Source organism: Pseudorca crassidens, chromosome 15, assembly GCF_039906515.1.
Source record: "Pseudorca crassidens isolate mPseCra1 chromosome 15, mPseCra1.hap1, whole genome shotgun sequence".
Taxonomy (NCBI): domain Eukaryota; kingdom Metazoa; phylum Chordata; class Mammalia; order Artiodactyla; family Delphinidae; genus Pseudorca; species Pseudorca crassidens.
The window spans coordinates 199,112-221,108 of record NC_090310.1 but is presented as its reverse complement, the minus strand read 5'-3'; the positions used below and the strand labels follow the sequence as shown (position 1 = coordinate 221,108).

The window sequence follows — 21,997 nt, the reverse complement described above, 5'->3', positions numbered from 1 at the left end:
CGCCTGCGGGGCTGAGCCTTTACTGCCTTTGGCGGGAGGGCGGCCGCGGCGGGCAAGGGCCTAATCCACAGGATGGGGGCGTGGGGGTGGAGGGCTAGGGCAGGCGGAATTCTCCTTTGGCCGCCCACCGCTCCGCAGTCTCCTCGCCTCTAACGGCCTCGCCGTCTAGGTTCGGGGTCGCTTGGCACGTCACCCCTCTAGGCGATACCGGGGCTCGTCCGCCCCCTCGAGGGACCCGCCGCCGGGGTGCGATCCCTCCAGGTCTAGGCAGGCGGAATCTACCCAGCCCGGCGCATCGCCCTTTGGTGGCGGGGGAGCCGTCCGGCCCAGTTCAGGCCTCGGCCTCCTTCGCGTCTCTCCCCCGCATCGCTCTGTGCGGCGCCGCGGCCGGAGGTGGCGCTCTGTGCGCCCAGCGGATCCCGGCGCGGGAGGCTCAGACTCCCGGGTGCCTCATGAGCGGCTCTTTTCTTTTCCTTGCCTTCCAACCCCTCGAGTTCCCGGCTCAGGCCGCCGCCCGGCTTTCCACGAGGCAGCAGGGACTTGGAGGATGAGGGGTCCCAGGGTGGGGACGAGGCACGCTGCAGCCCCCTCCTCCGACCTGGGCGCTCTCCCCTCGTGGACTGTGGGTGGAGGCTCCACAGTCAGACGCCCCAGTCATCGGATTCTGGGCGGGGGCGCGTGGCAGCCGCCAGGTGAGTGCCCCAGACGCACCCCTAAACCCGCCCCACCTCTCACCAGAGACTCACTCCCCCTCCTTTTATGGAGAGGGGGAGGCAGGGGCCCATGATCCAAACTGTGGAAAGAAGCCGGAGCGCCGGGGCGGGGGGCGGGAGGCGGGGGCCGGCTCGCTTTTGCCCTTTTTGGCGTAGCAGTTCTGGGCGCTGCCCTCTGCCGCCGCTGGGGCCCGAGAGAGGCGAGCCGGCGACGGCGGCACTTCTGCGGCGGCCTCCTCCCCTCCCCGTCCGGTGCTGCAGGATTGCAGCTGGCACTGGAGGGTGGGCAAGCTCGAGGGAGGGGGTGCGCGGGGAGCCCCGGCGGCTGTGCTCGGGGCCGGGAGCGGGGCCTTAATGGATTTTACTGCCTGCGTGAGCGCGTGTGTGCTCACTGCGGCGGCGGCGGCGGCGGCCGGGCCCTGCCCGGCCCGTGCGGCCCCCGCACGCTTCCGAGGTGCGGGTCGCGGGCCCGGAATCCGGGGGAGGCGAGGGGGAGGGGGCGGGGGAGGGGCGCGGCGGCGGCGGCGCTATAACCCCCTCCCCGCCGCCGGCCGGCTCCACACGCGCGCCCTGCGGAGCCCGCACAACTCCGGCGAGCCGGGCCTGCCCGCGCCCCTCCTCCTCTCCTGCCGCCGGCGGCGGCGGCGGCGGCGGCGGCGGCGGCGGCTCGGCCTTGCGCCCGCCCTCAGGCCCGCGCGGCGAGGCCCCGGGCGGGCGGCGGCTGCCAGGCGGAGCGGCCGCGGGCTCTGCCCGGCTCGGGCCGGCGGAGGGCGGAGCGCGGCGCCGGAGCCGAGGGCGCGCCGCTGAGGGGCGCACGCAGGCCGCCGGGCCGCGCCGTGCTGGGCCGTGCCGTGCCCGGCCGGGCGGCGGCGGCTAGAGGAGGCCGGAGGCGAGCGCGGGGCCGGCGGCGGGCGCGCAGGGCCGCCCGCAGCCCGCAGGGAGAGCGCGAGCCCGCGCCGGGCCTGGCCGGGTGTCCAGACAGGTGATGGGTGGTGCGGCGGCAGCGGCTCCAGCCTCGCTCCGGGGTCCCTTTCGGGGCTGACGCCCGCAAATATGCAGAATTACCGGCCTGGTCGCTCCTAGAGCCAGCGCCGGGGAGCGAGCGCGGCGGCGGCCAGCACCGGGAACGCACCAAGGAAGAGGCCCAGCCCCCGCCCTCCGCCCCTTCCGTCCCCACCCCCTACCCGGCGGCCCAGGAGGCTCCCGGCGCGGCGGGCGCGGCGAGCGCGCACTCCCTGCTCCTCCTCCTCGGTGGCGCTGCCTGCCTCTCCGCACTCGCTGCTCGCGCCTGGCGCGCTCCGTCGGCTCCCTGCTCTCCGCGCCACCCTCCTCCGGGCCGCGCTCCCTGAGGGATGGTACTGAATCTCGCCGCCACAGGAGCCCGGCTGGAGCGCCCGCCCCGCGGCCTCGCCACCCCGCCGAGCCGCCAGCGCCTCGGGACGCGATGAGGACCTGGGCTTGTTTGCTGCTCCTCGGCTGCGGATACCTCGCCAGTGCCCTGGCCGAGGTGGGTGCCACCCCCGCGCCCCGTCCTCTCTCCGACTCCCCCTGCGCACGCCCCCTGCGGCCGCTCGCGGGCCGAGGAGCCCGGGCTCTGGGGCTCTGCAGAGCGCATTTTGATTTCTGCTAGCGTGGTCGATTTTTAAATTTTCCCAACTGGGTTCTATTTTCTGCCATGCCTAAGTGTGTCTGGTGAGTTTCCAGCGTGTTGCGTCGCTCTGCCGTGGAGGGACGGAGTGGCGGCTGGGTGGACGAGTGGGGAGAAACTTCGGGGGGCGCGGGCTCCTTTCCGAGGAGGGAAATCCGGGGCGCGGCGGACAATGCAGCATCGGGGTGCGGGGAGCGCGGAAGGGGGTGTGTGTGTGAGCCAGCGGAGTCAGGGAAGGTAGAAGAGCCGCCGACAAACAGGTAGGGGCGGTTGCGGCGGGAGCCCCCGGCAGGCAGGGTGGGCAGCGCGGAGCCGCAGACCCAGGTTCCCGGTCCCCATGCCCGGAGGGGCGGCTGGGCCAGCGCAGTCCCGCCCGCCCGGGGCCTGCTTACAGGTGGCTGAGCGAGGCGAGCCGGGGCCGGGCCAGGCGCCCTCGCCCTCCCACCGCCCGCGTCCCCACCCTCAGCCCCCAATCTCGAATTCCGAATCCCCGGGAGCTCTGCTGTGATGAATGACTTTCTACGCCCCGTCGTGGGAACTTAGTGCTTGAGACCCCCCAGCTACCCGCGACTCGCTTTAAAAAGCAGGAAGGAGCGGGGTTGGCGGGGGGTGGGGTGGGGGGGGCGGGGAGGCCGAGTGGTGGGGGTGGTCTGGGCTGGGACCCGGAGCTGTGAGAGGTAGATATTAACCCTTAAGTTCCCTGGCAGCCCCTCCCAGCCGCGGCTGGATTTGGGGCGTCTTAGTCGGCGCTAGGGCCGCGGCTGGGCCGGAGCCCGGGGTGGGGCGAGTGTGTGTGTGTGTGTGCGTGCGCGTGTGTGCTGACGAGAGACCCTCTCCCCCGCAGGTTCGGCTCGGGATTCTGGGTGTGAAATTTAAGCCCCAGGGTGGATTAAAGTGTTAGGGCTGCCGTGACTTTCGTCGCCCATCCGTGACGCATTTCAACTTGATCTTCCTAGATGTTGATTTCACTGTTAGATCAGCAACTCCCTGGGCCCCTCTCTGCCCCAGACCTCTTGTAACCGACACCCCGGGGCGGAGGGGCCGAGTGGTTTTTTTTTTTAATTTAATGGTGGGGAGCGCTTTCTTTTTGCAAGGGCAGACATGGCTGGGGACGGAGAAATGGGGGTCTCACCCAGCCGCACCCCGGCCTCAGGCTCCAGGGCCCGGGCTGGGGGTCGGGCGGCCTGCGTGCGAGGCGCCCGCGCGCGCTGGGGCGGGGCAACCTCGGTCCGGGGACCAGGCGCTCTGGGCGGCCCGGGGCGCTGACCGTGTTGCTCTGCTTGCAGGAAGCCGAGATCCCCCGCGAGGTCATTGAGAGGCTGGCGCACAGTAAGATACACAGCATCCGGGACCTCCAGCGACTCCTGGAGATAGACTCCGTAGGTAAATCGCGCCCCTCCCCTCGGCGCGCTGGGAGGGCGCGGGCGGCGGGCAGGCGGGCAGGCGGTATGTGCGCCCCGCGCCGCCTCCCGCGTCCGGGCCGGGCCAGGCGCCGAGCAGGAGCGCACCGAAAGGTCAGAATCCAATCCCGGGCCATAAAAGCCCAGGCGGATGAGTCAGGAGTTTCTCTTCCAATCACCACTTTCTCCCGGCGGCAGCCGAGGGCTGCTCGCTCGCCCAGGGATTGTTTTTGCACTTAAGGAAAATGCCCAGTGTGTCACAGAAAGTTCAGCCGCATAGAGGGCGCCGGCGCCCCGGCCAGGTGTGCGGCCCAGGCCCCGGGCGCCGGTCGGGTAGGCGTGCACCGGTGCCCCCCGGCTGGGCCCCTCTGTCATCCCCGCGAACTTGCCCCGCTCCTGACGTGGGGCTGGGCCTTTGTGGTTGTAGGAGGCCCTTGTCTTTCTGTTTTCATGAGCCAATAAAAAGGCGCGCCTTGGACACATCTGCTGTTTGGGGACTATTTTGGGGCTCTCCCACAGGCTCTGGAGCTGAGCCACTTTAGAAAACAGTTTCTTCGACAAGAGGACCCTGAAGCTCCTTTGAGTGGCAGTGGCAGGGTACTGGCCCCAGGTGGGCAAAGGTGGTGAGGGGCCCAGGTTGGCTGGGCCGGGAGCCCGATGATGTTGGGTGGTTGCGCTTGGGTGTGGACCAGAGGGAGGCCCTTCCTAGAGGACAAGGATTCTGGCCCACGTTTTTGTGGCAGGAGCTCCAGTGTGAGTTAGCTGGGGAGATGCTCAAATCGGAGAGCTTACTGTTGACGGGATTAAAAGAGTTCCCCAATGAACTTGTCAGATGGAGCCGCTGAAGCCAGTAGGAGTCGGTTGGAAGAATTTTACGTGAAATGAAGATTTTTCTCTCACTGCAAACTACTCTGAAAGAGGGGGGCGGCGGGGGAATTAAGTAAAATCACATGGTCTAGTCGTTTGGAAATTTGTACCTAATTATGGTGGTGGAGAGGCCTGAACTATTTTCATTTCATGCCAAAACCATTTTCCAGCGAGGGCGACGGTTTCTGTAGTTTCTTGACCCAGGAAATCCTTTGGGTGATCCTTATCAGGAAGGGGGTAGAATTTCACTTGGAGATCAGAGTTGGGCCAGGGGGGGATTTTGATCTGGCCCCTTGATGTGTAACCCTGGGGGGAAGGATTTGGCTTTGGTGAGCCGAGGAGAACACTTGCCTGCGTTCTGCTGCTCCCTGATGGACTGGGGAAAGTGGGGAGACTGGCTCCCAGAGAGGTTTTTTTCTGGCTGGCAGAAGAGAGGCCTGGGAAAGGCTGGGCCTCCTTGCAGGACCAGCTTTGGGTTGCCATTGGGAAATGGGCCATTCACTTTCTGCTGGGGCCATTCTTATTCTGGTCTCCGCAGCCCCGCCTCTCCCCCACCCCCCACCCATGAATGCTTTTAGCATTGCAGCTCTGGGGTCACGCTGATAGCGTTCTTGACCTGGGGGCTTCTGGGTCCACCGCCTCCTTGGAGGGTCCAAACAGAAAACGTAAGGGTGCACCAGCCGGTTCTCCGGGCTGGCTTCAAATTGCCCCCTTATAAAAGCCCCCGGGAGCCCGGCTCCCTCCTGCCCCAGGGGGTGGAGAGAGTGGATCACCTCCCCCCCACCCCCCACCCCCGGCCCGTCAGAAGATCTGGGGTCTGAGAGTGGGACTCCTAGTGCCTGGGAAACGTCGGGGGTGAGAACATTGGAGGGGCCTCAGGGTCTCCCTTGCTCAGCAGCCATGCCCCTCTGGGACCCTTTGACCCTTTGTGATGCACACCCCAAAGCGGGTCTCCTCCATCCTGGTCAGCCCCCCTTTCACGGATATGGAAGCTCTGACCTGAGCTGTTTGCTTCTGTAGCTTGTTTTGGGGGGTTGGCGGGGGGTGTCTCCTCCCCGACTTCTGTTTCCGTTCAACGTGAAGAGTAGAAACGGAGCTGGCTGCTAGGAAAGAAAGGTTGCAAACAGCTGTGGGGTCATTGCTTGGAGGATTAAGCTGCCCTCCAGGCCCAGCACTCCCCACCAGGTCCGGTCAGAGGCCGGTCTGGGGTCAGTGAGGAGGGGGCTGGGTGCGGAGGAGACCCGTTGTTCTGGGTGTCCTTACTCTTCTTTGAAACTCTGAAGGGGGCTCTTCCAGGCTGATGCCCAGGAAGCAGGAAAGAGGCTCCTTTAACAGAGTGGCTCCTCCCAAGTGGGCTGGGCTGTGTGATTGGCAGGTGGGGCGTGGCCTCCTCCCTGTAGCCGGACCTTGTTCCCATTTTACAGGTGAGGAGCTGCGCTGGAGGCCCCGAGGCGGTGGATTCCTGTGCCAGCGCCTGCGAGTTGCAAGCGTGCACGAGGACCGGGCAGTTGGTTTTTCACGTGTGGCCTTTGGGTGGAGAGACCAGCATGTGGTCTTCTAATGGCCAGTAGCGTGAAGTTTGTGGCCTGTGTGTCGGGTGTGCTGAGAGCAGGCCATTCAGCGGAGCTGTGGCGGGAGCTGGGAGCTTTGTTCTCTGAGCAGCCTGGCCCAGCGCCCGTGGTCATTGAGTAACCGATACATAAATATCCCGTCTCGGCCATTAACGCTCCTCCAGGACTGATGGCTGGAGGACGGCTCCCCATCCTTTGGACGTGTGTGCATAACAGGCAAAAGGGAAAGCCGTTGATTAACTGTTCTGAGAGCAGTTTTAGGGCATGATTCACGCGTGGGCTTCTCTTGGGAGTCCCCACTAGTTGCATCTCGACCTGCGTAAATCAGAGGGCTGCCTCCGCGTCAGCGGGTCCGAGCTGGGCTTCCAGACCACCCATCTCGATGGGGCAGTGGCTGAGCTTGTCTGACCGGGAGCTCTTTCTACTCCTGACTGAGATCGAGTCCCTGGTTCAGGTTTCAGGACAGTCGATGGACTGGGAGGAGGCTGTGTCTTCTCTGCTCATTTTGGGGGGCGAGAGGCCTGGGCGGAAGGCGGTCTGGGTCTGGCCACGGGCCCCTGGGGTCTCCTGCTGGCCGCTGGCCTTGCTTGTCCTTCCGCGTCTCAGGCCTCAGTTTCCTCCGCGGTGAAGAAGCGGCACACCTACTGCACACGGGGTGCCTTGACATCCCAGCAGGCGGCTGTCGCCTGGCTAGAGTGAGGCGCGGGGGTGCAGCCCGGGTTGCTGCCGTTCCATTTTCTCTTAGAAGCTCAGGATGGACCAGCTGCTTCTGGGTTTGGCGATGGCAAGATGGCCACCACCAGGACATGACTCATAATGTCACTTTTTCATGAAAAAATGTTTCTTGTAACAGTTGGTTGATGGGAAATTCTTACTGCATGAGTAGTTCTGTTCTGATCTTATTTTGGGTCTCAAAAAAAATTAGTGGCAGTGGAACATTGAGTCATTTTGAGGGAAGAGCTGGGTTCTCCTGGACGCCGGCATTCAAGGCAGGCATGTCTTCTGCATTCCCACCGCGTTTGCCCCGTTTGTGCTCCGTTTCCGATGAGTGCAGGTTCCAGACTTGTGGGTGTGTGGACAGTCACCAAGGCCTAGGTGGGCCGGGCACCGAGGAGTGGGCCTCTGGTCTGAGCTGGTGGCCAGGATACCACTGGAGCTTCTTGGGGTGGGGGGGTGGCAAGAGGGGGAATCTTTGTGCAGCTGCTGACTATTGGGGTGCACCTTCTCGGGACCTGTTGCCCCTGGGTATCTATGGGGGAGGCAGTGACAGAAAGGAGAAGTGGGACGATCCCCCAGTGGGTCTGGAGGCCAGGGTGGGGAGGTCAAGTGGGACCCACTTCATCCAGGTGCAGGTGCTGTCCTTGGGCTGGGTCAGGCCAGATGGCAGGTGGCAGGACTGTGTCTCTTGCACCCCCTTTCTGGGGGCCTTGGGGACAGAGAGGGTGGTGGTGTGCGTACCGAGGGGACTGTGGCCAGTCCGGGGGACTAGGCCCAGCTGTGACCTTGGCTCTGAGGCCGCTGCTCTGCAGGCCTTAGATACTTGGATGGCAAAGCACTTTCGTTCCTGAAAGCTGTGTCCCCCCGACAGGCACCCAGACTCCTGACTCCCCACTCCCGGTTCTCGTGTCCTCCTCCTCCTCGCAGTGGGCTAAGTTCAGGGACCAGTGGGGTCTGGCTGAGGCCCAGTCTGGCCTTGCTTCCGACGCCCCTCGACGGCCAGGATGCTCATCGAGGGTTGGTTTAAGTGAGGGCAGTGGGGGAGGAGACACGTGCAGTGCACAAGTCGCGGCAGCAGCCCCTGCTGGTCCTCGGTCCAGCCCGCTGTCCAGCCCGCTGTCCAAGGTCCCCTGTCCAGCTGGCAGCAGCAGGCCTGTCGGCTCTGGTCTCCTGGGCAGGGAGGGCTGGCCTCGGGTGCCTCCTTACCTGGTTCAGCCCTCACCTGCGCTTCCTTGAGGAGGAGCCGTGGGGCAGGCCGGCTGCAGCCCCTTCCCCACTGGCCTGCGGCTTCGGCTTCGTGGTGACGTGTGTCGGGGACCTCGTGTCAGCTGCGTGGGGCTGGGTAGGACGTTGCTGGCAGTTGGGAGTCTCATCCTGTGCACATCTTGAAGCCCCCTTGTGGGTGTGGAGGGACCCCGTCTGGTTTGGGGAGGGACGTGCTGCTGGACAGACCCTGGGTGCGCAGGTGTGGGCGGCCGGTCGCTAGCTCCTGTTTCTACCTGCAGGGGCCGAGGAGCCTCTGGAGACCAGCCTGAGAGCCCACGGGGGCCATGGCGCCAAGCATGCGCTGGAGAAGCGGCCTGTGCCCATTCGGAGGAAAAGGAGCATCGGTGAGCCCCAGGACTGCTGGGCCGGTGGGGGGCTGCGGGAGGGGCTCTGGGGCCTGCCCTCTCCCCCATTCCCCCAACCGTGGCCTCGGGGGATCCGTCCCTTCTCTTCTCTGTAAGACAAAGGCACAGCCTGCTCAGGGTCCCGTGCGCGTCCCTCCTCCCTGCTCATTGCTGCAGGCCTGGCCTGGGCCGAGAGTTTCCAGGAGGGGGGAGCCGTCATAAATTCCTGAAGTGCCCGGTCTTGTTGGGGCCTGCGCTGCAGACAGCCTCGCTGGAAGACGGGTCGTGTTTAATTTCCAGCTCGTAACGTGCAGCACACTGTGCTCCCAGCTGCGCCGCAGAGCAGTGGGTACAGCCGTGCTGGGCCTGGTGGGCCCTTCCCAGGGCCCCAAGCCCACTCAGACCTGGCCCCCCGGCCCCCATGCAGGGTTTGTTCCCTTTCGCGGAGCAACCCCGGGTCTGCCTGGTCCCTTTAGGAGTGATTAGCTGGTGGGGGTCTCCTGGGGCCTCAGGCTCAGCCTTGAGGGAAGATCTTGCCCCGGGGCGCAGCTGGAGGGCGTGTGACCACCGACTCCCTTGCCACCTGTGGGTCCCGACTGCTGCCCATCCCCCGTGTGACCTTGGGCATGTGACTTCCTCTGTCCGAGCTTTATTTTCTCCAAGAATATGGATTTTATAGCTTTTACTTCTGGGCGTGGTGTGTGGGTAAATGATCCCTAGCTGAGGCCAGCGGGCCCTCCCCGGGTGGCGTTTGCCGTTGTGAACGTGTGTTCCCATCTCCACGGCCAGGTGCTCTGCTAGGGCTGTTGTGAACATGTGTTCCCAGCTCCACGGCCAGGTGCTCTGCTAGGGCTGTTGTGAACGTGTGTTCCCATCTCCACGGCCACGTGCTCTGGTAGGGCTGTTGTGAACGTGTATTTCCATCTCCAAGGCCAGGTGCTCTGGTAGGGCTGTTGTGAACGTGTATTTCCATCTCCAAGGCCAGGTGCTCTGGTAGGGCTGTTGTGAACGTGTGTTCCCTTCTCCACGGCCAGGTGCTCTGCTAGGGCTGTTGTGAACGTGTGTTCCCATCTCCACGGCCAGGTGCTCTGCTAGGGCTGTTGTGAACGTGTGTTCCCTTCTCCACGGCCAGGTGCTCTGGTAGGGCCGTTGTGAACGTGTGTTCCCAGCTCCACGGCCAGGTGCTCTGCTAGGGCCGTTGTGAACGTGTGTTCCCATCTCCACGGCCAGGTGCTCTGCTAGGGCCGTTGTGAACGTGTGTTCCCATCTCCACGGCCAGGTGCTCTGCTAGGGCCGTTGTGAACGTGTGTTCCCTTCTCTAAGGCCAGGTGCTCTGGTAGGGCTGTTGTGAACGTGTGTTCCCATCTCCAAGGCCAGGTGGTCTGGTAGGGCCGTTGTGAACGTGTGTTCCCAGCTCCACGGCCAGGTGCTCTGCTAGGGCCGTTGTGAACGTGTGTTCCCATCTCCACGGCCAGGTGCTCTGCTAGGGCCGTTGTGAACGTGTGTTCCCATCTCCACAGCCAGGTGCTCTGCTAGGGCTGTTGTGAACGTGTGTTCCCATCTCCACGGCCAGGTGCTCTGCTAGGGCTGTTGTGAACGTGTGTTCCCATCTCCACGGCCAGGTGCTCCGGTAGGGCTGTTGTGAACGTGTGTTCCCATCTCCGAGGCCAGGTGCTCTGCTAGGGCTGTTGTGAACGTGTGTTCCCATCTCCACGGCCAGGTGCTGTGCTAGGGCTGTTGTGAACGTGTATTCCCATCTCCAAGGCCAGGTGCTCTGGTAGGGCTGTTGTGAACGTGTGTTCCCATCTCCATGGCCAGGTGCTCTGCTAGGGCTGTTGTGAATGTGTGTTCCCTTCTCTAAGGCCAGGTGCTCTGGTAGGGCTGTTGTGAACGTGTGTTCCCATCTCCAAGGCCAGGTGGTCTGGTAGGGCCGTTGTGAACGTGTGTTCCCAGCTCCACGGCCAGGTGCTCTGCTAGGGCCGTTGTGAACGTGTGTTCCCATCTCCACGGCCAGGTGCTCTGCTAGGGCCGTTGTGAACGGGTGTTCCCATCTCCACAGCCAGGTGCTCTGCTAGGGCTGTTGTGAACGTGTGTTCCCATCTCCACGGCCAGGTGCTCTGCTAGGGCTGTTGTGAACGTGTGTTCCCAGCTCCGAGGCCAGGTGCTCTGCTAGGGCTGTTGTGAACTTGTGTTTCCTTCTCCACGGCCAGGTGCTCTGCTAGGGCTGTTGTGAACGTGTGTTCCCTTCTCCACGGCCAGGTGCTCTGCTAGGGCTGTTGTGAACGTGTGTTCCCAGCTCCACGGCCAGGTGCTCTGGTAGGGCTGTTGTGAACGTGTGTTCCCAGCTCCACGGCCAGGTGCTCTGCTAGGGCCGTTGTGAACGTGTGTTCCCATCTCCACGGCCAGGTGCTCTGCTAGGGCTGTTGTGAACGTGTGTTCCCTTCTCTAAGGCCAGGTGCTCTGGTAGGGCTGTTGTGAACGTGTGTTCCCATCTCCAAGGCCAGGTGGTCTGGTAGGGCCGTTGTGAACGTGTGTTCCCAGCTCCACGGCCAGGTGCTCTGCTAGGGCCGTTGTGAACGTGTGTTCCCATCTCCACGGCCAGGTGCTCTGCTAGGGCCGTTGTGAACGTGTGTTCCCAGCTCCGAGGCCAGGTGCTCTGCTAGGGCTGTTGTGAACGTGTGTTCCCATCTCCAAGGCCAGGTGCTCTGGTAGGGCCGTTGTGAACGTGTGTTCCCATCTCCACGGCCAGGTGCTCTGCTAGGGCCGTTGTGAACGTGTGTTCCCATCTCCAAGGCCAGGTGCTCTGCTAGGGCCGTTGTGAACGTGTGTTCCCAGCTCCGAGGCCAGGTGCTCTGCTAGGGCTGTTGTGAACTTGTGTTTCCTTCTCCACGGCCAGGTGCTCTGCTAGGGCTGTTGTGAACGTGTGTTCCCTTCTCCACGGCCAGGTGCTCTGCTAGGGCTGTTGTGAACGTGTGTTCCCAGCTCCACGGCCAGGTGCTCTGGTAGGGCTGTTGTGAACGTGTGTTCCCAGCTCCACGGCCAGGTGCTCTGCTAGGGCTGTTGTGAACGTGTGTTCCCATCTCCACGGCCAGGTGCTCTGCTCGGGCTGCAGGATCCTCGATGGGTGCCTGTTCTGCTGCAGATGAAAGGGGTGCCTGTGAGCAGAGCTAGGGCTAGACTGAAGGTCCCTGTCCCTGGCTCCACCTCTGGCCCTGCCTGGCTGGACTCCCCAGGCCCCTGTAGCCGGTGGGCGCTGAGTGGAGCCCCTTCCCCCACTGGGTCGGCCAGACCCCCAGCACCCAGCCCTCTTGATTTGGTGGCTTGTCCCTAGAGGCCACTGAGGATGCACATGCAGGAGGAGGGGGCCCTCAGGAGGTGGGGGCATGTGAGACACCGCCCCCCCGCCCCCCTGCCCCCTGGCACTGGGGTGAAGGCGGCTGTCCCTGCTCTGTGCTGGCTGCAGGGGTTGTGTGAGCCCCCGGGGTGTTGGGGGATTTTCAGCCCTCCGCCCCCAGGGTGGGCTCCCCACAGCCCCCTTCCCCAGGGTCTCCTCAAGCCCCTGCTCATCTCTGGGCCAGTCAGGTGCACCCGTTGGGGGCTGGGGTCTTTCTGCCTCTGCTGGACCGGGGGCTGTGTGGCAGGCCCTGTTGGAGGAAGCTGTGGGCCATGGGGATGCTCCTGCCTGGGCCCCTGGGCGCTGCCGCAGCCCTGGGGCTTCCAGAACATTCACCGGGCTCTTGCCTCTGCAGAGGAAGCCACCCCCGCAGTCTGCAAGACCAGGACGGTCATTTATGAGATACCTCGGAGCCAGGTGGACCCCACGTCTGCCAACTTTCTGATCTGGCCCCCGTGCGTGGAGGTGAAGCGCTGTACCGGCTGCTGCAACACCAGCAGTGTCAAGTGCCAACCGTCCCGCGTCCACCACCGGAGTGTCAAGGTGAGCTCGGCGTGCCCCGGCCCCAGGGGTAGCCCCACCCAGCCGGGCGGCCGGCATGCTGCTGAGCCGGAGGACGCTCCCGTTTCTCTGACAGGCGCACCGAGGCCGGGGGTGGAGCCGGGGCTTGGGTCATGGTCGGTCACGCGAAGCAAGTTTGGATCTCGTGTCGCAGTTGTTTGCCTCACTAACGGGTCTCGCGAGGTGTCCGGCGACTTAGCTGGGAGCTGCCTGACGTCTCCTCCAGGCCCTGGAGAGGCCTCACGAGCACTTCAGTGTGGGCTGTGGTGCACGGCAAGGGGCTGGTGGGCCCCTCAGGGCCTCACCCTGCTGGAGACAGGAAGGGAGCGCTGGGGTGGGACCTGGTGGGGGGGAGGCTGGGGGTCGGGTGGGCTCAGGCGAGGGGCCAGGCGCTCTGCCTGCCATGCTGGACCTCCGTCCCTGTCTGAAATCTGGGAGGGCGCCCCCGTTCCACTGGACGTGTGTGTCAGTGGAGTGCTAGCCAGAAGGGTCCTTCTGGGGGTGCTGAGGTGCTGGGGGTCAGGCCGCACCCCTGTTGCGGGGGGTGTACTCTTACTTGGAGACCCACAGGCCCCATGGCTTGGGTTGGATGTCCTCGCCGCCCTCCTGGGGCCCCTGGGAGCCAGCACATGGCCAGTGCTTGCCATGAAGCCCTCTCCCAGGCAGGGGGCTGGCTGTGATGACCTCTGAGGGCAGCACCGGGGGCATGCACAGAGGTCAGGCTCACATGACACGTCCAGGAGCTCCTCCGCTGAGTCCTGGGGAAGATTCTGCTTCCTCGGGTCACTGGGCAGCCAGACTGGGGCCTGGCTTTTGGCCCGGTGGCTGGAAGCCTTTCCCGGCCTTGGCCTGCTCCCCTCCGGCTGCACTTGCCTCTCGTGTGGAATGGGTCTGAGGCGCTGGGACTCAGGCTCTGGGACTGTGGAACTCCCATGGGGGCAGCTGGCCTTGCTATTTGGAGGCAAGGGTCCCTGCTTCTGGGTGTCAGTCTTTCTCTTTTCCAAAGGGCAGGTTGGAGGGAGGCTTCTAGACTGTCTCCTGGCTTCTCCGAAGTGTGGCTGAGGCTGGAGAATTCTGGGGGGGTTCCTGTCTAGAGGAGGGGCTGCCCCCCCCCCCCCCGCCTGCCGGAAGCTGGCTCTGGGTGGGTCATGATCCCACGTGACCCTGGGGGCGTGGACTTGGCACCTTCCACGAGGAGCAGCCCCGCCCCCTCTCAGCTGGGCCTCCAGTGGCAGGGGGTCCATCTTTCCCGGAAGGAGGCCTTCGCTTGTGGGGTGCAGTAGAATTCATTTCTCCACTAGGAGTGATTTCAGATCCCCTGTGAGTCAGTGAGTCTAGGCCTGTCAAGCCGGCCGCTGGCCCCCGAGTGAGGTGCGGGGTTAAGGACCCTGTAGCCGGCACGTGGGAAGCACTTTAGACTTGTAACTGGGACTTCACTTGACCTTGGGGACTTGGTCCTCTGCGTGCTTTGGGTGTTGAGTAAGCAAATTCCGCGCCTGCTGCCCCACGGTCTCAGGCAGACGCTGCCCTTGGGGCTGAGTTGCCCCTGGAGTGCTTGCCTGGGGCGCCGGCTTCCGCCTCAGGGCTCCAGACTCGGGCGGTAGGGCCCCCAGCCCAGCACTGCATCCCCACTGCCCCCGCTGATTCCTCTTCCTCAGTTAAAGGAGGAAACTGAGGTCTAACCGCCCTGCCTGTGGGGTCTCTGCCGCCAGCCCGGCCAGCCCGCCTCTGCTTCCTTGGGTCTGGGGGTCCTCGCTTGTGGCGTGTTGGAGGGGTCTTATGAGCCCCAAGAAGCTGGGTAACTGAGGTCTTTCTCTCTTGGGCATGGGGGTGGGGTGCCCAAGATTAGACTGTCCTGCAGGTGGGCTTTGGGGCCTGTCCTTAGGGCATGAGACAGGGGCTTGGAGGCACAGGGGAGCGGGAAGGGAGTGGGGCTCTCTGCTCGGGGGCTCCAGCCTTTGGGGATCCCCCAGTGCTCCCACCCCGGCTTCCCGCAGTGTGAGGACCAGGGCGTGTCCGGTCCTGGGATGGGCATTAACCCCGCCTCTCTGCCCTGGTCCACCCTGAGGGCGGGTAGGTGTGCAGAGCTCCTCGGGGATCCTAGCGGCACAGTGGGTGAGGATGGGTGGTCCACCTCCGCTTGGGCACAGACCCGGGGCTCCCCCATGGGCCTCTGTCTGCCCAGAGGGCTCAGTCCTGCAGCCAGGGGCCAGGCAGCCTGGCTCCACATCGGAGGCCCTGCCCCCCTCAGACCCGGTCCCCTTCCTCCGTCTCCTTCTTCAGGGAAGGCATCCCCTCCCTGCCCACCCATCCGAAGGTTGGCAGGAAAACATCCAGCCCCAGACACTGGGGGTTCTGGCAGAGAGGAGACAGAGGCCAGTGGGAACAGGAGGCCCCTTGTGGGGGCTGGCCTGGCCCCCCAGCCTGTCCAGGAGCCCTTCCTGTTCCGTTCGGGGTTGAGGCCGAGCAGGGAGGGGGCCCCTGGGAACCCCAGGCTGGGTGCGGTGTGATGACTGCTGGGGGTCGGTAGGGATGACGCCCTCCGGGTCGTGCACGGTCAGAGGCGCCCCTTATTGGAGGGAGATAACGGTGAGGTCGGGAGTGGTTGCCCTCCTGAGGCCCAGGTGGCCGAACGGCGCAAGGTGTCCTCAGCTGAAGGCAGCCCCCAGGCCCTGGGTCAGGACACGCCCCCCAGCTCCCCACCGTGACCTCCGTGAGGCGTTTTGTGCCCACAGCTCGCTGGCGGCCTTGGCCCTCCAGGGCCTGCCCTCGGGGTGGCATCTGGAGCGGGCCCCGGCACGCCTGCAGACCCTCCAGCGTTGCCAGGTGGGCAGGGGTCCCGGGGGCCGACTTCCCTGCCCTCTGCTCAGCGTGGTCAGCGCTTGGGGTCTTCCCCGCAGTGCAGACCCCGGGCCGGGCTGGCAGTGGCTCGGGGTGAAGGAGCAGCTCTGAGCAGCCATGTCCCCACCTGCGGGCGGGCCTCCAGCCTCTCACACGGTGGAGGTGTCGGGCTCCATTTGCTTTCAGGGCAGCCCGTGGGCCAGGCCTCCAGAAGCCTGGACCCAGCTCTGTGGTCATGCCCAGGGTGGTCGTCTGCAGCTCTGCTTTGCTAGACCTCAGGCTTCTGGAAAGTGGGTCTGGCGTGTCCACCTGGGATGTCCAGTAATGGGTCTCTGCACCCAGTATTGGACTGGGGGGTCGCTTTGGGTGGGAGGTCCCAGCTGGGGCCCCATGAGCCATTGCTGTTTGGGGAGCTAGTTTGGGGCTTTGGGGGGAAAGCAGTGGCAGTGGCAGTGAGTCTCAGGTAAAGGGCCCCAGAGTCCCTCCCCTCTGGTGGGTAGGGATGCCCTACCCTTGCCCGGGGGGAGCCCTAGCGGTCAGGGAGGCCAGCGCCTTGGAAGGTGGGCATGCTTCTAGGCCCTGGAGCTGGGTCGCTTTCTCTGTGCCATTGTGGCCCCTAAGCCGGGCCTGGAGGAGGACCACCGCCTGTGAGCCAGGTCGAGGTCTGTTGGCCGTGACCCCAGGAGTCGGCCGTGGAGCCCCAGAGCCCTCACCCAGTAGACTCAGGGTGTCCCCCCGGCTAAGCGGTGAGCCCAGGGCCTCTGCCGGTTCCAAGTCCAGGCCTCCTTCTGGGGAAACAAGCCCTGTTCATGCTGCCCCAGTTTCCCTGTCTGTAAAGCGAGCCGCTGCTGTGCCCTCTCAGGGTAGGCCTGGCACGTGGGGTTCAGCAGATACTGGTGTTTATTCTGGGTGGCACTCTGATAATCTGGGGGGTCCCCTGCAGGGCATGGCTCTCCCTTGCCCTCCTGGGGGCGTCCTGCCTCATAGCAGCCCAGCTCGGGGGGCCAGTGAGCGGCAGGAACTCAAGGCCCTGCTTGGAAGGGTGACGGCATTGTTGGATGGCGTCTCCTGTGGGTCTGCTCCGGGAACATGCGGGTGGGGTGTTCGTGACACAGCAGCTCCGTGGTGGGGAATCTGAATGTCAGGTTTTTCAGGTGCAGCCCAGGCTCCCAAGACAAACAGCGGGAAGGAGGGGGGGATGTGGGGCCCCAGTAGGCTCCAGTATGGGTCTGGGGCCCGAGGCAGTGGGATGGGGTCCCAAGGGTGTCAGCGTCTTGATCTGTGGCCTTGGCTATTGTGCAGGACGCTTTTGAGAATTTAATGCTCACAGCGTGTTCTTGGGGGAGAAAATGTAGCCATTTCCTGGCCAGACAGAGGTGCCTGACCGGCCTGGAACCCTTGCACGCCCAGAAGCAGGTGCCACCGAAAATTCCTGTTTGTTTTTCTTTGATAAGAAAAATAAGACTTTTCTCTAAAGACTTGAGCAGCTGGTGTCATGTGCCCTTCACCAAGGGGCCCACGGGGGACAGCGCCGCTGGACCGTGCACGGGTCCCATGGCCGGTCTGTCTGGTGGGTGGCAAGCCCGCCCCCGTGCCTGGGGCCCTGTGTCCTCGTACCTTCCCCGCAGAGGAAACCGGGGAGGTGCCCAGAAGGTGTAGCCACGTGGCCGTGCTGGGCCTGGACGGGGGTCCCCCATCTTCTGGCCTCCAGGCCCTTTGTGAAGGACTGTCCCTGGGCTGGGGGCTTCTGCTCGGGGCCCGGGGTCCCGTTCACGTTGGCCAGCTCTGGACCACGAGCCAGGCTCCCCCAGGGCCTCCACGTGCCCAGGGTGAATGCTGGGTGGGCTCTGCTCCCTTCCTGCCTGTCTCCCCGGGAGAACGGCGAGGGGTGGAGTGGGTGTCCCTGAGGGCCATCCCGGGAACTGGGACCCGGGCAAGGCTGCAGGGCTGGGCCCGGCCCCACGTCAGGTGGCCGAGGGGTTCTCGTCTGGAGTCTATGGCAGGCCAGAATGTGCGTCCAGACCGACAGCCTCCCTGTGAGCCCCGAGGGCTGCGCGCTCCTCCGCGGGCCTCGGGGGGACAGGAGGGAGGGCGACACCCGAGCCGCAGACCACGAGCAGTAGCCCTGCTCCTCAGCTGCTGATAGGCAAGTACACATTGTCCCAGATGTCCCTAAAACGTGGGCGCAAACACCTTCCTTCACCCAGAGCTCCCACCTTGAGTGCATCCCTTCGGGCCTTCTCCTGGCGTGTGTGAGCCCTTCAGGTTTATTTTAAGTTAAAATAGGACCAGGGACTTCCCTGGTGGTCCCGTAGCCAAGACTCTAGGCTCCCAATGCAGGGGGCCTGGGTTCGATCCCTGGTCAGGGAACTAGATCCCACGTGCCGCAACTAAGAGTTCACATGCTGCAACTAAAAGATCCTGCGTGCTGTAGCTAAGACGCGGGCGCAGCCAAATAAATAAATAAATATTAAACAAAAAGTGGGACCAAACCGCAAATGCCGCACCAGAGCTTGCTGTTTCCTCCCTGAAAACCCTGCTTTTCCCACTGGGAGGAGCCCAGAGGTCAGCAGTCGGGCTGCTCGCACCCCGGGTGGGGCCCGGCACCTCCCCACCCCCAGGGCTGCATGCGCTTGTCCATAGCAGGCCGCTGTCTCGGCAGGTGGCCAAGGTGGAGTACGTCAGGAAGAAGCCAAAGTTAAAAGAGGTGCAGGTGCGGCTGGAGGAGCACCTGGAATGCACGTGCGCGAGCGCCAGCCCGAGCCCCGGCCACCGGGAAGAGGAGGCGGGTAAGGGGCGCCGTCCTGCTGCTGCAGCGGAGGGTCCGGAGCCTGGCTTCTGCGGCCGCGTCCGGCGGGCTCGGTGGGTGGGTGGGTGGGTGGGGGAGGCGGGATCGGGGGCTGTAGCCAAGGCCCGTTTACTAAGCTGCCCTTGTGGCCTGGGACCTGCTGGGGAGGGAGGGAGGTCTGGCCACTGTGCGGGTCCAGTCACCCGCCCAGCTGGTGGGGGGAGCGGGTGAGATGCGGCCGAGGAAGGGCCCTGTCCCCGGCGGGTGGTGGGCGCTGGCCGCGGCGTTGCCAGTCAGGGTCCTGGCCTCCCCCGGGGCAGACTTTGCCCAGAGCAGCCCGGCGTCATGACCGCCGTGTTGGGCCAGCTTGAGGGGACCAGGAAGTGTCTCCGTGCCAGCGCCATCGAGTTGTTTTACAGAAAGACAAACACCCCAGGTATTTACGGCTTCAGTTTCCACCCCACAGCCCTCCCTTAGGCCCTCTCACCCTCCCTGCCCTTCTGTCAACAGGAAGGCGTAGGGAGTCAGGTAAAAAACGGAAAAGAAAAAGGTTAAAACCCACCTAACGCGGTCCACCAGGTAGGAGCCGGCCGCTGGCCATGCCGCAGTCCTGGGGTGGGAGGCGCAGCGACTGATCACTCGGCGAATCACCCCGAAGGCGAGGACGCGCCCTGATTGGCCTTGATCCGTCCGCGAGCTTCTGCTGTCTGGCTGGGCTGCGGGTCTCCGCATTCCCATCCCCAACCCCTCCCCTCCCGCTGCTCGGGACACCTGGCCCATGGCTCCCTCCTGCTCCGGGGCCCCTGCTCTGGCTTTGGTCCTTGTTGATTGGGGAGGCAAAGGCATCACACAAGCGGAGTGATCTGGGTTCCCTGAGCAGCAGTGGGGTAGCTCTGACGTTTACTCGCTGGGATCACCTCGGACAGGTTACCCACCTCCTTTGACAGATGAAAAAACTGAGGCTTAGAGGGATTACAGATGAAGATTGTTGAAGGCTGAGTAGATCCTGTCTGAAAATGCTTTGTAAACGTACAGGGCTGTTTGCTACTGTGTTGGCAGTTGTGTTTGGCTGCTAATAACATGCCAGAAACAAGGGTTGAGATAAGGTAGGGAGACCAGAGCATGTATGGCAGTCTCAGAGACCCACTTCTTTCCAGGACTAGTGGTGTCCATCCTCAGAGTTGCCTCATGACCCGAGATGGCTGCCAAAGCTCCAGAAATCACGTTACACTCCAGGCCTGGAAGAAAGATTATGGTGGGGACTGGGGACAATGGTGAAAGGACCCAGTGACTTTTGCTTTGATCTCATTGGCCACCCCTCTGCTGTAAGGGGGCCTGGGAAAGGTGGTCTTTCAGAGGGGCTTCCCAGGAGAAAGTGGCTGTGGGCAACCATGGAGGAGGCAGTTTTAAGCCTTCCTGGTCCTTCGTGTTGGCCTGTCTGGCTCTGCAGAGCCTGGTCCTTGCTTCTGGGCATGTGGGAGCCCATGGCATCCAAAACAAATAGTTGTGAGAGGAATTCTTGGAGACAGGTGCCCGGGAGCCCAGGCTCCAGCTGAGTGATGTGTGACTGCAGAACGCTGCCAGGTCAGGAGTTTCTGAGGCCCGTAGGTCACGTCCCTTCAGGAGGATCCTCTGGGGAGGAATGGTCCACATGGACAGATCTTGAAGCAGCCCCAAAACGACTGCTCAGCCTTGGCTTTTGGGTCCCCAGGGTGTGGTGCAGGGGCTGGTTTTATACCTGCCTGTGCTGCCAAGTTTATGACCACTGGGCTTAGCCTCCATGGGCTAGCTGATGATTGATACCCCAAAGGGAGGGGCAGGCGTCCCTGCCTCCCTGCTAGCGTTCAGGCTGTGGGCGTGTGGTGGTACAAGTGTTGGGATGAGCAACAGACAGGCGACGTAGGGTGGGGAAGAGCTGCTCTTAGCTCAGCTCAGTGTAGCTCTGCCTGGTCACAGAGACCCCTCTGTCTTGCTGGTGGCATCCATCCTCAGGGTTGCCTCATGGCCCAAGATGGCTGCAGGATCTCCAGAAATCACATCAAGCTGTAGGCTGGAAGAAAGAAGAAGGTGAGGAGACAGGCATAAGAACTTTTCTGGGCCTCAGTTTTCCCTATCTGTACAATGGGAGAATGGGGTTTGCTATGAAGCTGTGTACTGTGAGATCCCAAGAGCCTAGTCCCAATTCTGGTCAGGATGTTACAGAAAGGGTAATGAGGCATATTTGATTTGAAAATTTTAATAAAAGCTCTGAATCCTACGACTTGCCACGAGGCGTGTGTGTGTGTGTGTGTGTGCGCGCGCGCGTGTGCGCACACCCCTGATTGGCTTAAATGTTTCACACAATCGACGTCACTCAGCGGTGTGTGTGCTCGTGGCCTCTCAGCGTCTGTCTCTCCCCTCTGCCTGCAGATGTGAGGTGAGGATCAGCCAGCAGCCCTTTTCCGGGACACGGATGTACATGGCGTGTTACATTCCTGAACCTACTATGTACGGTGCTTATTGCCAGCGTGGTCTTTGTTCTCCTCCGTGAAAACTGTCTCCATGCACACTCTGGAGAACAAAGAGACAGTATACGTTGTTTATGTGACATCAAAGCAAGTATTGTAGCACTCGGTGAAACAATAAGAAGCTTCCTTGTCAAAAAAAAGAGAGCAAACAAAACCACGAAACATGACAAACAAAACTCACTCACAAAAATATCTAAACATTTGCCGGAATGGAGGGACGCCCCGAGGGATGGAAGTGACAGACGTCTCGGCAGACTGGATCTCTTTCCAGGGTGGTCACAGGTGCTTTGGCCAAGGACACAGAGCCTGCTTTCTGAAGGCTGCGATCGGATGCCGCCGGGCTCTGCAGGGGCACGCAGGAGCCAGGAATGTCTCGGAAACCACATCTCCTTGCTGTAGTGTTTAAGTCTATACAGAAACCTTCCTGAGAGCCTTAAGTGGATTTTTTTTTACACCATAAAGTGATTATTAAGCTTTCCTTTCTACTCTTTGCCTAGCTTTTTTTTTTTTTTTAATTATCTCTTGGATGACATTTACACCGATAACACCAGGCTGCAGTAACAGTCAGGACGGTGGGACGGTACCTTTCCTAGCAGGATGCAAACAAATGAGATGTATTAAAATAAACATGGTATACCCACCTATGCATCATTTCCTAAATGTTTCTGCCTTCACGTGTTTCTTCCTTGCCCCATTTTACTCACTTTTTAATTTAAGCCATTTCGAGAGAACTGCGTGAACCAATCACATGCCGTCCCCAGGCCTCTTGCCCTGAGTCCCTCCCACCTGCTGCGGCCAGGCCTGGGGATGTGGCTTTCCGGAGTGGCTGCCCAGGGTTGCTCCCTGCTGCTGCCGCTGGTGTTTGGACAGAACCTAAACTCTTTATTTTTCGTAAGATGTTACGCTTTACGTGTATTCAACAGAAATTATGTGTGTGTGTTGTTTTTTGGATTTTGTTTTTTTGTAAAGGTGAAGTTTGTATTTTTGTCTAATATTACCAGTTTTATATACCTGAGAGCCTGCCATGTTTTTTTTTGAACCAAAAGGAAAAAACAAACCCACCAACAAAATGCATACATGTGAAAAGCATTTGTGGCCACGTTTTTCTAGTTGCGTAGCCGAGTCCGTGCCCTGTCTGTCACGTGGCCCATGGCCCGGGGCCCGGGTGCTGGAGCTCCCGGGTGATGACTGGGAGATGACAGCGTCCTGGGCTGGCCGGTGATCCCAGGCCTGCCCGTGGGATTCCAGAAGCTACGGGAACCGGCCAAAGGAGCTGTCCTGCTGGCGCACGTGGCCTCACGGAGGCGGAGCCGTGCATCCCCTCAGACGCCGAGTGGACGAGGAAGACCTGACCCCACAGAGCGCGTTGACCGCGGTGTC

The 21,997-nt window shown here is 62.7% G+C and overlaps 1 protein-coding gene across 4 annotated transcripts; it reads left to right on the top strand.

Annotated features, from left to right (window-relative positions):
* The first annotated feature begins 976 nt into the window (after positions 1 to 976).
* Positions 977 to 21,277, top strand: PDGFA (platelet derived growth factor subunit A). 4 transcript variants are annotated; one of them, XM_067705245.1, is made up of 8 exons: positions 977 to 995; positions 2,091 to 2,220; positions 3,648 to 3,744; positions 8,422 to 8,526; positions 12,276 to 12,463; positions 17,985 to 18,111; positions 18,431 to 18,546; positions 20,520 to 21,277. In XM_067705245.1, exons 2-7 carry the CDS (start codon positions 2,158 to 2,160, stop codon positions 18,457 to 18,459), a joined length of 609 nt encoding a protein of 202 aa, XP_067561346.1. In that variant the 5' UTR covers positions 977 to 995; positions 2,091 to 2,157; the 3' UTR covers positions 18,460 to 18,546; positions 20,520 to 21,277. The 4 variants fall into 4 exon arrangements, with proteins under 4 accessions (XP_067561346.1, XP_067561345.1, XP_067561347.1 ...); XM_067705244.1 differs by lacking the exon at positions 977 to 995 and adding an exon at positions 1,596 to 1,695; XM_067705243.1 differs by lacking the exons at positions 977 to 995; positions 2,091 to 2,220; positions 3,648 to 3,744; positions 18,431 to 18,546 and adding an exon at positions 6,879 to 7,294.
* Positions 21,278 to 21,997: the final 720 nt, after the last annotated feature.

Coding starts and splice junctions, on each gene's coding strand:
- PDGFA (XM_067705243.1), top strand. CDS start 7,060: ATGGGAAATTCTTACTGCATGAGTAGTTCTGTTCTGATCTTATTTTGG. Junction 7,295..8,421: donor GGACAGTCACCAAGGCCTAG/GTGGGCCGGGCA, acceptor TTCTACCTGCAG/GGGCCGAGGAGCCTCTGGAG. Junction 12,464..17,984: donor TCCACCACCGGAGTGTCAAG/GTGAGCTCGGCG, acceptor CTGTCTCGGCAG/GTGGCCAAGGTGGAGTACGT.